Source organism: Pelophylax lessonae (assembly GCF_965119305.1).
Source record: "Pelophylax lessonae genome assembly, chromosome: 9".
Taxonomy (NCBI): domain Eukaryota; kingdom Metazoa; phylum Chordata; class Amphibia; order Anura; family Ranidae; genus Pelophylax; species Pelophylax lessonae.
The window spans coordinates 93,298,430-93,316,544 of NC_138776.1; the positions used below are offsets into that span (position 1 = coordinate 93,298,430).

At 42.7% G+C, this 18,115-nt stretch overlaps 1 protein-coding gene across 1 annotated transcript in view; it reads left to right on the forward strand.

The window, feature by feature from the left end:
• The window catches only part of STN1 (STN1 subunit of CST complex), a 105,171-nt gene that overhangs the window by 70,522 nt on the left and 16,534 nt on the right, over positions 1-18,115 (forward strand). The window contains exons 5-6 of the mRNA XM_082266722.1: positions 3,080-3,244; positions 9,071-9,200. Of these exons, the coding sequence (XP_082122848.1) occupies positions 3,080-3,244; positions 9,071-9,200 (295 nt within the window). The remainder of the gene's footprint in view (positions 1-3,079; positions 3,245-9,070; positions 9,201-18,115) is intronic.

Here is an 18,115-nt window from a genome sequence, read left to right on the forward strand (position 1 = left end):
TTTGTTATTAGTAGAAGTAATTAGGCTCCATTGTTGGTGTCAGTGGAATGATAGTGCCCCATTATCGGTGTCAGTGGAATTAATAGTGCCCCATTATTAGTGTCAGTGGAATGAATAGTGCTCCATTGTTAGTGTCAGTGGAATGAATAGTGCCCCATTGTCGGTGTCAGTGGAATGAATAGTGCCCCATTGTCGGTGTCAGTGGAATGAATAGTGCCCCATTGTTGGTGTCAGTGGAATGAATAGTGCCCCATTATTAGTGTCAGTGGAATGAATAGTGCTCCATTGTTAGTGTCAGTGGAATGAATAGTGCCCCATTGTTGGTGTCAGTGGAATGAATAGTGCCCCATTGTTGGTGTCAGTGGCAGGAATTATTCCCCATTGTCGGTGTCAGTGGAATGAAAAGTGCCCCATTGTTGGTGTCAGTGGAATGAAAAGTGCCCCATTGTTGGTGTCAGTGGAATGAATAGTGCCCCATTGTTGGTGTCAGTGACAGGAATTATGCCCCATTGTAGGTGTCAGTGGAATGAATAGTGCCCCATTGTTGGTGTCAGTGGAATGAAAAGTGCCCCATTGTTGGTGTCAGTGGAATGAATAGTGCCCCATTGTTGGTGTCAGTGGAATGAATAGTGCCCCATTGTTGGTGTCAGTGGAATGAATAGTGCCCCATTATTAGTGTCAGTGGAATGAATAGTGCTCCATTGTTAGTGTCAGTGGAATGAATAGTGCCCCATTGTTGGTGTCAGTGGCAGGAATTATTCCCCATTGTCGGTGTCAGTGGAATGAAAAGTGCCCCATTGTTGGTGTCAGTGGAATGAAAAGTGCCCCATTGTTGGTGTCAGTGGAATGAATAGTGCCCCATTGTTGGTGTCAGTGACAGGAATTATGCCCCATTGTAGGTGTCAGTGGAATGAATAGTGCCCCATTGTTGGTGTCAGTGGAATGAAAAGTGCCCCATTGTTGGTGTCAGTGGAATGAATAGTGCCCCATTGTTGGTGTCAGTGGAATGAATAGTGCCCCATTGTTGGTGTCAGTGGAATGAATAGTGCCCCATTGTTGGTGTCAGTGGAATGAATAGTGCCCCATTGTCGGTGTCGGTGGAATGAATAGTGCCCCATTGTTGGTGTCAGTGGAATGAATAGTGCCCCATTGTCGGTGTCAGTGGAATGAATAGTGCCCCATTGTTGGTGTCAGTGGAATGAATAGTGCCCCATTGTTGGTGTCAGTGGAATGAATAGTGCCCCATTATTGGTGTCGGTGGAATGAATAGTGCCCCATTGTTGGTGTCAGTGGAATGAATAGTGCCCCATTGTTGGTGTCGGTGGAATGAATAGTGCCCCATTGTTGGTGTCAGTGGAATGAAAAGTGCCCCATTGTTGGTGTCAGTGGAATGAATAGTGCCCCATTGTTGGTGTCAGTGGCAGGAATAATGCCTCAAGGGCCAGATAAAGGCAAGCAAAGGGCCCTAGTTTGGAAACCACTGAAGTAGAGGATCACCGGAGTGACGATATCGAGCACTTACAGCGGCACTTCAAGACATTTCAATGGGTCGCAGTGAATTTTAGCTTGTATGTTTATAGAAAATCTTCCAAAAGAAATACCTTTTTAGAGGTACAATCATGCCTACTTTCCAACTGCAATTACATTTTAGAAAGAAACTGAGAACAAACGTGAAGCCATTGGTGACCAATTAGAATTCCTATTTAAAGCTGAACTCCAGACAGATATAAAAGAAACAAATAAATGCAGCTCTGTGTTCTCCAATACATAATTAAATGTGTTTTGTAGAAAAAAAAATGTAAGTGCCTGAATTTGACTTTGTATCAGCCTCTTGTGCACTTTGTACAGCAGAACACAGACTGTAAGGAGTAATGCCCCGTACACACGTGCAGATTATCTGAAGACTTTTGTCTGCAGACTTACCTTTTCTATGTAGTGCAAGGGCCTGCCGGATTGCATACAAATTGAAAGTGTTTAGGTTTGACCTCATATTATATGGTTTTGGTAAGTCTGCAGACAAAAGTCTTCAGATAATCTGCACGTGTGTACGGGGCATAAGAGTAAGTTGTGTTGCAGTGCTTGTGTGCTAACAGAGAATGTGCTGATAGGAGGAGAGAGCAGAGTGAGAGGTGAGCTCATCAGTCTGCTTCATTTCCTTTCCCAGTCCAGTTACAGGGTGGTGGTGGAGAGGTGACCTGTAAGTGTTAATGATTTGTAGCAGAGAGATATCTGGTCTACCCCAGTGCCATATGGCAGAGATGTGTAACTCTCAGGACTGGATGGACAGAAATACAAATCTTTTAGCAGGTACAATTGTTCCCTTAAAGTGTTATTAAACCCAGGACCCTGTATCTGGTCTCCCTCAGTACATAAAACATGGAAATGCAAATATTCTACTAAATATAAACTGCTAAATACCTTTTCTCATCAGCAGTATATAGCAATCTTGTGACTTTTATCAGTGTCCAAAGGAGCTCTGGTTAAAGCTTGTAGGAGGAGTTTTCATCCTTCTCTATTCTATGAGGCTGCAGGACTCCTGACCCTCTGTCTGGACAGTGCTGATTGGCCCTGTGCCGATCACATGCGCCCTCCCTAGAAAAGAAGAAAAAAAACTCTAACTAAACTGAGCATGTGCAGAGTGACTCCATAGGCTCTGTTTTATCAGGAGATGGATTGGGGACTGTGGAGGAAGGGGAGGATCAAAGAAGACAAGATCAAACCGCTTTTTTAAACACTGTGGAGGATTAACCCCTTAGGTTCCACAGTGTGTATAACAAGCATGCTTTACTGCATATACAGGTTTTACTCTTGTGGGTATAGTAATACGTTAAATGTGGTTTATCCTTTTTTTTAGATGTTATCCTGCAGTTGAGATTTAATTTTCCCATAGAACAAAGGGTTAAACATACTTGGTTGCTACCTTTCATGTTCATTTTCTTTTCCCCATTTTTAGAGAATCGCCCCTCGTGTTAATGTGTCATTTTAATTCCAGGGTGAAATCAGGTCACATATCTGTTTTATATCATTAAAGTAAAGTCTTCCAGCAAATTCTTTAATCTTTGATCTTGTGTGTTTGCAGATGTTCCCAGAAGTACTCCGGGAGCTAATGACCTAGATGGACTAGTGCATGAACTGCACAGACAGGAAAGCAGTAAGGCCAAGATGGAAATTGGCGATGTTATCAGTGTCCGAGGCTACATCAAAGTTTTCAGAATGCAGAGAGAGGTGGTGGCTTCTATTTTCTGTAAGGAGAACTTCATTTTAGAAATGAGATGTTTGTTTATGCTTGTATGGTTTGTGTTGGGTATCAGGTGGCATTTCTGGCACAAGTTTGACATGTGTCGTCCCACACACGTGCATTTCATTGCCTTATTTGGCTTTTGCTATACATCTGTCTTGTGAGTTTAACAGGAAGCTTCAGGCAAACTAAATAGGCGAAATGCACAGTTACATTAGATATATGTGTACTTTATCTGCCAAAGGATTTTCAATTCTGTGCAGCCAATTTTGTGATTTACACACATTTTCCACACTGCAAAACCAGATGGCTGACACACATAATTCCTGATTGAGCAATCCATCTTCCTGATTCAGCAGTTCAGTGTCATATGTCACCTGCCTCTGCCTCCTCATTGTACAGTGAAACAGCATTGCCTGTCCAATAGCAGGGAGCTGTAAGGCTTTTTGTACACTTGGCCATCATTTGCTGCAGTAAAGTGCAAAACGTGTCAAAATTGCGCCATGATTTTGCAGTGGCTTTGCTGTATTTCGAGTTTTTTTTTTTTGGGGATCAAAATGTTCCTATTCTTAACACAATTATTCCGCATTCAGGAGACAGGGATTTAGGGAGGTTGAACCTCACCTAACTACAGCAGCTCCTAAACTCTCTGGTAAAAGCCTATATGTACATGGACACATAGGATTTTATGGAGTTGAGTAGGAGCTTTGGCAACAAAAACACCAAAAGCTCCTAAACTCAAGTTTAGGAGCTGCTAGTGTACATAAAGCCTAAGAGTCCATTCAGACTAGCGCGACTTGTCAGGCGACTTGGTCGCCTGACAAGTCGCGGTCGGTCGCTCGCCATTGAGTAGTACAGGACCCGTTCTAATAGGAGCGACAAAAGTCGCTCCGACTTAGAAAAAGGGTCCTGTACTACTTTGGGGCAACCTGGAGGCGACTTGCATTGACTTCAATTATATGAAGTCCGTGCAGGTCGCCCCACAAAGTCGTGTTGCATCAGTCTGAATGGGCTGTAAAGGTAACCAGCAAGCAGTAATAGTTAACCAGAAACTGATAGAGTTCCACTTTAAAGTGGTTGTAAACATTGTTGTACATGGTTGTACATATATTTAGTGAAGTGACTGGTCTCAGGTGATACACAGAGATTAAACAAGTCCTCCTACATAAGTTGTGCTTGTTTATTTGTAGTCTTCTCTTCTCTACAGCCATGCAAAGTCCAGAATTTATACAGCTTGTCTGGGCTTTCAGAAAGCAGGGGGTGGGAAGCTGAAGTTACACTGCAGAGCTCAGTGAGAGCTGATTGGAGGAAAGGGACACACACTCATTCACACAGCACACAGGAGCAGAGCTAAGGCTGTCAATCACAGAACGAAATTGTGTTGGTTCCTCAAACCAAAAGAAGTTGGGATTGTGTGTGCAAAAAAATATATTTAAAATAATGTATATTTATTATACATAATTCATACAAAGTCAAACGTTGTGATAGATTTGTCAATCACAGGCTGTGTGCTGTAGATTTTTCCCCTGTCACTTTTTTTTCTTGATATTAGTAAAAAAGTGAAGAAATGAATCATGCAGGTAAAATAATAAACCGTAAAACCAATGCGTTACCAATATCAGCAGGTGAAGAGTAGAGTTCCACATACTCTAAGCCCCGGTTCACACTAGGGCGACCTGTGAGGCGACCTGGTCGCCTCACAGGTCGCCGCAGGTCGCCTCCCATAGGGAAGCTACGGACCCGTTCTAATAGGAGCGACACAAGTCGCTCCGACCTAGAAAAAGGGTCCGGAGCTTCTTTGGGGCGACCAGGAGGCGACCGCCATAGACTTCAATGTTATGAAGTCTGTGGCGGCCGCTCCGAGGTCGTGGCGCGCTGCTCGCACCGCGACCTCGGAGGTTGCCCCTGAAAGTAGCGTCGCGCCAGTATGAACCGGCGCTAAGTAACGATAAACAAATAAAAACAAAAAAGTAAGAGGGCGATATCAGCCAATCAATGTAGTGTCACCACATATAACAATAATCAAAGAAATATCAGATCGGCGCTAAAGCATTAAAAATCTAAAAGGGCATATAAACATAAAGTGCATCAACAAAAAAGGGGCATCAAATCAGCACAAAACAAATAAATACATAATAAAAAGCGTGTAAAGTGCTAATATAAAAAATAGACGTGAATAATAAATCCCACGTTTAAAATGAAAAGCAAATCACGGAAGAAATATATAATATGAATATTCAATAAGTCTGATCTGATATTTCTTTATTTAATCATGCAGATAGCAGTGGCAGGAGGCAGCAGAAAGAAATGACACTTTGTGCTCTGGATTGAGACAAGTACACATTATAGAGGGATATGCTTTGTCTATATCATGTCAGAGGTTTATAATCCCTTTAGAGAGACTGGCATCCATTGGAAATAGCAGGAAAGCTTTTCATATGTTTGCATGATAATTATCAAAGTTATCACACACTGAGAATAATTACCTAAAAGGCACCAAATTCAGTCGAAAAGCACACTGGGCACGTTATACTTTTTATTTTTTTTTCTGTAGATTCCCACTGAGATCATCACAGTACCGCCATTTTCAGTCTGTGGGTATCCATTTCATTATATCCTTTTAGCTGGAATATAATCAGCTGAAAAAATAAAACAAAAAGAAAAACATCACTGTAGCCAGATCGCAGACCCTACAACCTTATGACTCTAACCATGGTCTCTACCTTCCCCATCTGCTAAACTATCCGCCATTTTCTATATGCTTTTTTAAAGACATGACAGTGTGAATATGCTTATTATTGGTAGTAACTCCACTGAACGCTGGTCTTTTTATTTGAACCACAATATTATTTAGTTTGTGTCTAAAGTAAAACTAAAGGCTAAACTGTTTTTCATTTTGGATAGAGTAAAGGAGGATTATAACCCCAGTCAGTTTCTTTTTTACCATCGGTGTCCCATTGGATAGATTTACCGTCACTTCCCGTCCCATTGCCAAAACAGGAAGTAAGGGAAAATCCTCCAAACCAGAACTAGTGTCACCATTGGAAGATTTACCCTCTAGTCCTGTTCTGGTGACAACCCAAACATTGGGATTTTATTTCACTTTCACTCTCGGTGATAATGATAAAACAAATAATAGAGAGGGTAAATCTTTATGAACAGGCACAGACAGCAAGGCCCCTTTCACACTGGCTTTCCGATCCAGTCCGTCTGTCAGTTTTTCAGGCAGACCTGATCGGATGCTCCATGCACCCCTATGGGGCAGCGGATGTCAGCGGAGACATCTCCACTGACACCGGCTGCTATCCGATCCGATGTGGTCCGTGAAATCCAGACGGATGGAAACCCTATTTTTCCATCAGTCTGGAGGATCGGATAGGATCGGATGAAAATGGACAAGAGGTCAGTTTTCATCCGATTTCTCCCATAGAGGATAGCGGGGATCTGACAGGTCTGTCTCTGCAAAGTAAGCGGAGACGGAGCTGTCACCCAGCGGGGATCGGCGGATCAATCCCCGCTAAGCAACACGGAGTCTGCCAGGCGGAAAGCCTGTGTGAAAGGACACCAATAAAAACCTGACAGGTGTTTAATCCCTCTCCACTCTATCCAAAACTAAAATAAATATGTTTTGCCTTTAGTTATACTTTAATTTACACAAGGACCATACACAGCTCAGGTTTTGGCTGATTCATGCTGAGCCGTGGACGCCCCTGTCGGCATCATCCAGCTTGACAAAAGTCAATTGTTTAAGGAGCTGGGTAAATAATTGTCAGCCGGTTAGCACCTAAATTTATTCAGATGAAGTCACCATTTTGTATTCTGATAAACACTGGACAAGCTGTCTGAATACAATAGCTGGCAGGGGAAATTTGTCTATCTAAACTGTTTAAGAAAGTAAAAAAAAAAGAAAGTTTCTGGCCAGCTTAACCACTTATGTCCCGGAATATTTTACCCCCTTCCTGACCAGGGGGTATTTTGCAATTCAGCACTGCGTGACTTTAACGGACAATTGCGCGGGCGTGCGACGTTGTACCTAAACGAATTTGACGTCCTTTTTTTCCCACAAACAGAGCTTTCTTTTGGTGGTATTTGATCACCTGTGCGATTTTTTTTTTTTTGATCATGCGCTATAAACAAAAAAAGAGCGACAATTTTGCAAAAATAACAATATTTTTCACATTTTTTTTATATGAAATTCCCCCCCAAAAAATGTAAAAATCTAAATTTTTTAACATTTTCTGCCAATTTGTTTTATGCTACATATGTTTGGTAAAAAAAATCGCAAAAAGCGTATTTTGATTGGTTTGCGCAAAAGTTATCACGTTTACTAACAAAGGGAAAGATTTTTGTAATTTTTGTTGTTTTTTTTTTTAACGCGTAATGGCGGCGATCTGCGATTTATTTATTTTTTGCGGTACTGCGACATTGTGGCGGACAGATCGGACCCTTGACTGACATTTTTGACACTTTTGGGGTTACCAGTGACATTTCTACAGTAATCAGTGCTATACATATGCACTGTTACTGTAAAATTACACTGGCAGTGAAGGGGTTAACTTTATTTGAGAGGGAGGGGCTGTGTGTGTCCCTAGGGGCGTGATTCTAACTGTGATTGGCTGTGGCTTGAGCTGTAGGAACAGTGATCAATGGTCCTACATAGTAGAACCGTATGATCACTGTTTCTACACAGGGGAGAATGACAGGCAGCTTGTTTACACTAGCCGCCTGCCTTTCTCCTTCTCCACCGACGATCGCCGAGTGACCGGGGTCTGCCGGTCACACGCGCGGGGGGGTCCGTGACTGCGCGGGAGCGCGCCTCCGGCTGCGCGCGCTCGCTCCCCAGAGCCTCACAGGCTAGTGACATATATATACATCACTTTGCCTGTGAGGGGCTGACCGCCGCAGTATATGTACTTGAGGCGGTCGGCAAGTGGTTAAAGGCATAGCTCAATTTTTTATAAAAAAACTGCTTGTGCAGATAAGTAGTGCCTGTAGATAAGAACATATTGTGCAGCTTTGACCAAAGCTTAATAATGCCTTTGCAATAAGTGTAGACCTTTTACGTATCCCCCGAAGCCTGAAAGAAAAACTCCCAGAGATTGCATCATCCTGTCCTATCTTGCTGCTAGGATGATGCTAAGAGACTCACTACTTCACTTCCACCATCAGAGGGGCGAAGAGCTCTTTGTCAGGATCAAACTCCCTCACATGCACTTTCTCTCCCCTGATGCAGTAGCTCTGAGCTCAGCATTTTCTGTGATGGGGGAAGGGGAGCAGTAAGAGCTGGGAGTCTTTTAACAATATCCTAGGAAAAAGGAAGGATGGAATGATGGAACCTCTAGGAGTTTTTCAGTCAGGCTTCAGGTGGTACGTACATGGCCTACACCTACAGCAAGAGCATTATTCAAATTTGTTTAAAGCTGCACAGTTTGAATTTAATCCACAGTGCGCTATGCCTTTAAATGTGATACCAGCAGTGTGTATAATCCCTGGTTCACAACACCGGCTTTGAAATCACGCTACTTCATCGAAATTCCAAAGATACGCATCAGTGCAATTTTACACCTCTAAATTTCATAGTGGTTTGCGACTTCATTTAACAGAAGTCTATGCAAGTCGCAATGAAATCCCAAAAAATTAGTGTGGGAACTTTTTTCAAAGTCACAACAATTTGAACAGTTCCATTGCTGGGGTGCAACTTGTCATGTGATTTTGAACTGTCAGATCGCATGACAAATCGCACCAGTGTCAGCCAGGACTAACTCAAAAAAATGTTTTTATTTGTTTACATACTAGAGTAACTTTGGGTAATTAACTCATTTTTTGCCTTAGATAAAGTGGATGATCCCACGCTTGACATGCAGATTATGAGGATGCTTGAACTGCCTTACCTCTATAAACATGTCTATGACAAACCTCTTATTCTTCCTGAAGACGTGATAGATCAATCCCAGGAGCAAACGTAAGTCATATACTTTCTAAATTATAAGGAAATTCGAATTTTAAAAAGCTTCCAGGAAGCATAACAGCTACAATTGTTCAATATTTATTTAAAAAACAGGCAGTTCCAGGAATTTATAGCAGACTGGGTGAGGAATTCCCCATCAGATCAGCTTGTTCTGCAAACAAGAGATCCCTAGCTGGGAAAGTACAGCTGTTGCTCTTGGATCCTCAGTGTATGTGTGTTGTGTGTGTGTGTGTGTGTGTGTGTTCATATATCAATTTCTATATAAATATATATATACACACACACACACAATATTACCAAAAGTATTGGGGCACATGAAGTTTAATGGCATCCTAGTCTAAGGCTGGCCATACACACATAGATTTTCATCTGGAAATTTTCGTTTCAAGAAAATTCGTTTGATTTTCTAATCGTTAGTGGGGTTAAACCGATTTCCCTTTTTGACTGCAGCGACGGGAAAATTCGTAGGGGCAGAAGGGAAAACTTTTCTCGATCAACGAATTTTCGGGCAGTGTATGTGGTTATCGTTCAGAAATTACATTCATTTTAAAATTAAATGTTAAAAGCAAAAGACAATTTTCGAACGACATTCATCTATTCAACGAATGTTCAAAGAATTGTTGTACGAATGTTCTACGAATATTCTCATCCAAAAATCTCTACGTGTATGGCCAGCATTAGTCTGTAGGTTTTATTTTAATATTGAGTCATGACCCTGCTTCTCCTTTGCCCGGGCTCTTAGCAGCTGTGCAGAGATACAAAGTTGCAATGGTTAACACTTTATACCGGAGCTGTATATGAGCTTTACTGCGACAGTGTGTTGTACCTTGGAATGTCAAGAATGGTTACTAGCGGTCCATATCCCTATGCATGTGGAGGAAAGAGTTTATCCGGAGTGTTTTTTTTTTCCATAGCCTTTGTGGCCTGTCCATTAAGTTGGGGGCCCACTCCCTCTGGTAAGAAGCCATCTCTTATTTACCTACCACGGGTGTCTTCCTCCTGCTCATCATACCTTGGGACCTAACCTCCTTTTGGATTATTACTTTCCATCTAAGATCCATCTTTGGGACTCATAACTCCTATGGACTTTCCTTTTTTTTTTTGGTCTTGTTTTACTTTACTGCACCCATGACTAATGTGACATATTTATTAGTTTAGTTGTTTTTAGCGCTGCACTATTTTGATATACAAAGCGTGTAGATGACTCCTCTCTCTCTTTCGATAATGGGGCTCTCAGCAAGGTTGTGGAATAGAAATCAATGAGAGAAAGATTTCCATAGTGTGATACTGTTTCATTTATTTAGAAGTTTAACCACTAGCCAACCGCTCACGTTGCTGCTACTGCAGCAGAGCGGCTCGGCTGGGTCCAGCGACGTAGACCTACGTCGCTGTATTCCTCCCTCTCTTGGCGGCGCCGCCGGAGGCTCGCTCCCACTGTATTGAGACACAGCAGGAGTCGGGCCAGGGGAGGAGAGGCGGTGATCACCGCCGCTCTTCCCCGATCGTAGGAAAAAGAGCGAGGAAATCCGCCCACTTGTGTAAACAAAGCGGGCGGATCTCCTATGTGACAGGCAGGGACAGATCACAGGATTCAGCATAGCTGAACCTGCGATCTCTGTCTGTGTCACCCAACCCCCCTCCCCCCACACACGTCAGTAAGCATGAGGCACACATTTAACCCCTTGATCACCAACAGTGTTAACCCCTTCCCTGCCAGTGTCATTATTACAGTAACAGTGCATATTTATAGCACTGATTACTGTAGTAATGTCACTGGTGCCCCCAAAAGTGTCAAAAATGTCAGTTAGGGGTCAGATCTGTCCGTCGCAATGTCGCAGTCCCGCAAAAAAATCGCAGATCGCCGCCATTACTAGTAAAAAAAATAAATAAATAAACCATAGAAATGACAAATCTTTCCTGTAGTTAGTAAAGGTGATAACTTTTGCGCAAACCAATCAAAATACGCTTATTGTGATTTTTTTTTTTTTACCAAAAATATGTAGCAGAAAACAAATTGGCCTAAAATGTTAAAAAATTTTGATTTGTAAATTTTTTGGGGGGAATGTTATATATCAGAATGTGAAAAATATTGGGGTTTTTTTTCAAAATTGTCGCTTTTTTCAAAAATTAAAAATTGCACAGGTGATCAAATACCACCAAAAGAAAGCTCTATTTGGGGGGGGGGGAGAACATAAATTTAATTTGGGTTCAGCATCGCACGACCGCGCAATTGTCCGTTAAAGTAACGCAGTGCTGAATCGCAAAATAGAGCCTGGTCAGGAATGGGGTAAAATCTTCCGGTCTTAAAGTGGTTAAAAAGCAAGTACACTTACAGAGTTAAAAACAATTCCAAGCATGTGTAAAGGTCATGATTGCCGCTTCAGCGTGTGTTCCTGTCAGCAGGTCTGTGGTAGTGAGCCCTTGTAGATCCCCAGCTCAGGATTCCCCAGGGCGCGGAGTCTAAACCCCAGCCTGCTTCTTCACCAGGGCCCCTGATGGTGGGGATGGATTTGCAGCAAGATGGAACCAGGTCGTGGCCCCCAGGTAGGCCCAGCTGAAGTAGCAGACTAAAGGATATCCAAGAGACAAGCCGAGGTCAGGATAGGCAGTAAACAAACACATACGAAAAATGAAGCCAGGGTCGGTACACAGTAAATCAGATACAGAAGCCTAGGGGTATACAGATGGGAGCTAGAGAACAGTGAAGTTGCTCAGGCAAGGAGCACTGCACTGAGCACGTGTGTGTATATATATATATATATATATATATATATATATATAGGGAAGCAAATGGATAGGTGACCCAGGAAGTAATAGAAAGGAAAAGGATATAACCCACAGTGGAGCAGGCGACGACCATAGGTGAACAGAGAAGCCAAATACCACATGTGAAAAGAAGCAAGATAGAAGCACTGCAGCAAGGAGGTAAGAGTATACAAACAAAACTACAGGCTCACTTGTGACAGTTCCAACTGCCAGATCTGATGTCACTGTATCGTCCCCACTCCCCACTTAACGCGTTTCGCCCCTCCCACTGGGCATCTTCAGAAGCTCTTTATAATAATTCCTCTCTCCTAATTCCTTTAGTACCTTCAGTATTAGAGTTGTACAGGCTCCTTTCCTGTACAGAGACTAGTTTCAGTGCACGCTGTGAGCATCTTTACAGTGTGCGTCATGCTGCAACAAGTCAGAGCCTGCCTCATTTCCTGGATGAAGGACAGCCAGCATAATCTAGTATTCCTCCCCAGCTTTCCTGCCCCTGCACCACCCTTTTCGTTAACTGAATTTCTGTTCCTTTGATCATGGAGGTGGTACCCCAGGATAATCTGTATGTTAATGTAGTCTGCCTAGGAACGCCCACTTCTCCAGACTGACACCCACCCCTTTAGGAATTTTAAAATTCTCATAACTTCTCCAAAGATCCAGCCCACTGCATGCATCAGGGTGGAGAGCTGTTGAGAGGAGTACTTAGGTAGGGAGCGGTGATGTTTCCAGAAAGCTATGTACAGCACCCTGCTGGCCCCTCCCACCACCCATAATCTGCCAGCATTGCATAGAGAAGCACAGATACTCAGCAGCAATTTCACTTAAAAATAAGGTACTGTATGTAACAAGGTTTTTTTTTTTAGAAATGTTGTTAAGATGAGCAGAAGAAAACTTCAGCTTTAAGGGCTTAGATACTTTACTGCTTCAACCCACATATCCACTGATATGGATACTTTTTTTTTTTTTTTTTCATTATTCTTGAAATGTGAACCTTCAATTCTAACTTAAGGCTGACTAGGAGGAAACAGGAAAAGGAAAATAAAAAGGGAGCAGAGAAAATAGAAAGGACAAACATATTATTTCCTTGTCTTTTATCTGTATGGTCTAATAAAGTGTAGTAGAGAGGATAAGGTCCATGTGGCCTCAGTGATGGCTGTATACAAGGATGGGGGACCGTCTATTAAGCTCAACTGCAGTAAATGCAATGGTGCTCCTGATTGTTGCAATACACAATCCCAATCTTTCAGGGGAGCCGGTGCTGAAAGAAATATAAAAGCCGACATTGCTGACTTCCTCTAAGAATATTCATTTCCTGGATGTGATTGGCTTTAGTAGTTTGAGTTAGTGACTCGTGACATGCATGTTCATGAAGTCAGGATATCTTATCTGTATACTTGTTCCAGGTCAGTGACTCAGAGGATAATAGAACCGCATGACCCCCCCAGGGAACTAGCATTTCAGAAAAAGAAGTTAGCTAGAGGTCAGCTAGTTCATTTTCCATATACTATCTTCTTGGAGGAATGAGACTTGCAGCCCTGAACCGTTCAAGCTTTAGACTTTGTTGACAGCTTTAAAAAAAATTACAGGTAAAAGCATGGAAAATCAAGTATTTGAAATGCTTTCTTGCAGCATTTTCCTTCTGTATAAATTATGTCTTATTAACTTGCAATGTGTCTCTGAACTTGCCAGGAAATTTGACCAGTCAGTTCCCTAAAACAATGGTCCTCAACTCCGGTCCTCAGGGCCCACTAACAGGCCAGATTTTAAGTATTACCTTGGGGAGATGCAGACTAGAGTACTGCAATCACTGAGCAGCATATGAGATCACCTGAGATGTAATTTAGTTATCTTGCAAACTTGGCCTGTTAGTGGGCCCGAGGACCGGAGTTGAGGACCACTGCCCTAAAACACCCCCCTCACTCCTGCCATGTCATAGCCCTCTCTTCTTCAGGGAGTGTCTAATTACTATATGTGCTGGCCCAGCCCCTCTATATTTTTCTTCCCTTCATTGCATAACCTTTTATGCAGCTGCCAGAAAGGAGGCGGCAAAAGAGAACACTATAGAGCAGGGATCTCCAAACTATGGCCCTCCAGCTGTTGCAGAACTACACATCCCATGAGGCATTGTAAAACTCTGACATTCACAGACATGACTAGGCATGATGGGAATTGTAGTTTCTGAACACCTGGAGGGCCATAGTTTGGAGATCCCTGCTATAGAGTATCATTTGAGCCACAGCTCTGAGTCCGCTAGAGCTGCTGACTTCACATCCAACATATACAAGGAGGTTATAAACTTTCCCAGCAGTCCTTTAAAGCTACATTCGCAAGGCAGTTTAGCCACTGATAGTTTTCTGCATTCCAAAGCAGCTAAATGTCGACAGTTTGTGTACAGCCAAAGCTCTGCAAAAACACCAACCTGGGATGCACACTGGCTGCGCTCAGGGATGACTGGAGGGTCTATTCACATGTAACTGATCCGATGAGCGGTTACATGTGAAGATCGGTGGTGCCAGCCATTTATCTGTGCAGAGTGCAAATCCGACTGCCACTGCTGACAGCTGAAGCTGTTTACACACAGTATGTGCATGCAGCATTTGAAAGAATCTACTGCCCTTGGCTGCATCTACACTAATGTATAAATGTAGCATATAGGGCTCATTTACACTTGCTTTGACTTCAAGACACGTTAAAGCACCTACTGCTTTTTTGATGCTTTATTGATGCTTTTTTTGAAGCTTTAATTAAGCTTGGCAAATGCCCTGTGTGTGTGTGTGTGTGTGTGTTGATCTTCTATTTGTTTTAAAGGGGCCCAGTAGAAACCCAGCTCTGTAGTACCCTTGTTCAGCAGATCACCTGCTCAGTAGTATTTCCAGCTCTGCTGATCCCCCACTCAGTAGTATCCACAGCTTGGCTAATCTCCCACTCAGTAGTAACCCCCAGCTCTGCTGATGCCCCACTCAGTAGTATCCACAGCTTTGCTAATCTCCCACTCAGTAGTAACCCCCAGCTCTGCTGATCCCCCACTCAGTAGTAATCCCCAAGCTCTGCTAATCTCACACTCAGTAGTAACCTCCAGCTCTGCTGATCTTCTACTCAGTAGTAACCCCCAAGCTCTGCTAATCTCACACTCAGTAGTAACCCCCAGCTCTGCTGATCCTCTCGTTTGCCGATCCTCCTCCCTGCTCATGTCCCGCTACATTACTCCCAAGCTCCACACCAAGCGTGACATTGCTAGTTTCTCCTGCTCCTGTCCCCCAGCTCTGTGGATCTTCTGCTGTTCAGTCCTCTCGATCCGGTCCCCGCTCACCTCTAGCTATAGCATTCCCATGTTGCACAACATGTGTGCCGTCTGCCAGTTGCACACCAGATGTAAAGTCTGCACCTGACACTCTAAAATAAACATAAACTGTAAAACACATAAACTGTGTATATACACATATATGAACCGGAAGTGACTGCTGATGACCTCTTTCCAGTTCGCTTGTTGGTTTCCCAGTGCATTCTGGGATATCTCATACCTGCAATACCTCCAAAACAAGCAAAGCTAAAGCTGACTAAAAGCTGCAGGTGCTGCTAGTCACTTTTGTCACTTCTATGGAGGCTTTGGAGAAACTTTGAAACACCAAGAAAGTGAAAAGGATACTTTTTTTAAAGCAAAACAAAGGCTACGTGTAATCAGGACTGTAAGCTTACCATTTTCTTTAGTGACAGGTGCTTTGATTGGCATTCAGAGCTCTTTAAAAAAGCTTGTGCAATGTCAAATTTTGAAACAAGTGTAAACAAGCCCCAAGGCTAAGGTCCCTTTTACACAATCGGTCCGATCAGGTTCACCTGTCCGTTTTTCAGGCGAACCCGATCGGGCCACCCATTGACCTCAATAGGGAGGTGGATGTCAGTGGACATGTGTCCGCTGACACCTGCCTAGCATCTGATCCAGGTCGGATGGGATTGGATGAAAATAAACAGGCTGTCCATTTTTATCCGATCTCCCCATAGAGGAGAGCAGGACTCTGACAAGCTGGGCTCTGCACACTGAGTGGAGACAGACCTGTCATCCACCTGCTCAGCGGGGATCAATGTAGCAATCCCCGCTGAGCAAGCAGAATCCTTCCAAACAGATCCGCCCCATGTGAAATGGGCCTAAAGCTCTCATTTGAAAGGTCTCAGATGTGCAGGAATCATTTCAAATTATTGATTTGCCCTCTTCACAAAAAATGTCAACATTATCATTCATAATTCTGGTGAAAAAAAGACTTGGATTTCATTTTGAACATGTGTAATGGATGGACTTGATCCAGCGTTTGTTTATAAGCTAACCAGCCACTAGGTGGAGATAAAATCCACTATTACCATTTAGGTCTGTAGATGAACTAGGAAAGTTTTTCAAGAGAAATATAGTGCTTGCTTTTTTTGTGACAGGATGGAGGGAAAGTTTTCTGAATGTCTTGTATGTTTAAAGACACATTTAATGCATTTTATTCTAACACTTGGCTTGACATCAATTGGTTATATCATTATTTGTCTTAGCATGCAACAAACTACTTCTAGAAGGCATGCACATTTCTAGCATATCTTAGCTTTTTTTTTTGTTATTCTTTTAGAATCAATTACTGATAACATAGACACACAAAACGTTTGTACTTGTAAGCATAACGGCTTCATAGCCCCAACAGCACTGAGATCCTGGCTTCAGTTTCCAAAGACTGCATTTAGCTTATATGTTCTACTCATGTTTGCATTGGTTTCCTTCAAGTGCTCTACTTTCCTCCAACAAACTGCTGCCAAATTGGCTGTATTCTGTATACCGCATGTGCTAGTGTACATCAGACAAGGATATTAGATTGTAAGGTAAGGTTAACAGATTTTCCAAATGAAATACAGAGACACCCTACAGGCCAGACCTATTTTAACCATACCCACAATAAAACTCCCACAGTTGTAGCCATAATCATTAAATCACGTCTCCATTTTCAAAGCCCCCCCCCCAACATTGGTGGTCAATGGCAAGCTATAATAACCCCCCCCCCCCACCCCAACAATGGTGGTCAATGGTTTGTGGCAAGCTCTAAACACCTTCAATAATATTGGTGGTCATTGGCTAGCTAATGCTTGGTGTGGGCCACTGTGCTGTGGAAAGCAGCTTGGGCAGAGTTATGAGCTGGCAGGAGCACAATATAAGGTCGCTCTTAAATCAGAGACGCAAAGTCTTAAAATGGGGATGATTCCGGGAACGCTAAACAGACGGGGACACTCTGCTTAAAATTGGGACTGTCCCTGGAAACCAGGCATGGTTGATAAGGCTATTGAAAGGCCCAGTTTTCAGCGACTTATGTGAGTGGCATAATGCATGTAAAAAGCTACAAAATATATTGATGCTATAGGGATTTAGGATATTAAATAAACTAACTATCCAATACAGTAAAAGACAAGAAAATAAACCAATTATATGAACATGCTGTAAGCTGAAATACAGAACAGGTAATCGTAAACCATATTTACAAAGATCTTTGAGCATACAAGCAGCATGTATGTGTATGTGGCTGTGAATTTCCTTTTCCTTATCTGCCTGTCTCCTTGTCTGCTGGTATGAAGATGCTTGTCGCAATGTGTATCTCCCCACAACGGGGACGTGACAAACAGAACGTGGGCAAAACTCTTTGGAATTGACATTGAACAGATAATGTTTAAAGATGCATATGCAGTATTTTTTTTCCATTATTCTGTAGTTAAGGGAATTTTAAGGCCTGATTTACACTTGTGTGATTTCAGATGTGGCTTGAGTTACACAGAATCGCATGACAAGGGAAATCACAATGTTTTCAATGGTACCCATTCACATCAATGCTACTCTACGCAGAGCGTTTTTGGAAAAGTTTCCTGTACTACTGTGGTGTGATTTCAGTGTGATTGTGGTCCCATAGCATAAACAAACCTTATCAAATTTGTTTCCAAGTAGCACTACATAATCGCACTGAAAATTGGATCTAAATTGTATCGCAGCAGTGTGAACCTAGCCTAACTTTTATATAAAATTAAACCTTGCATTCAGGACACCGTATTCTGAATAATAATCAGTGGTGGCCGGTCAATAGGGGGCGTGAGTGCAGGGATGAGGAGATGAACTCAGCAACCAGGCACAT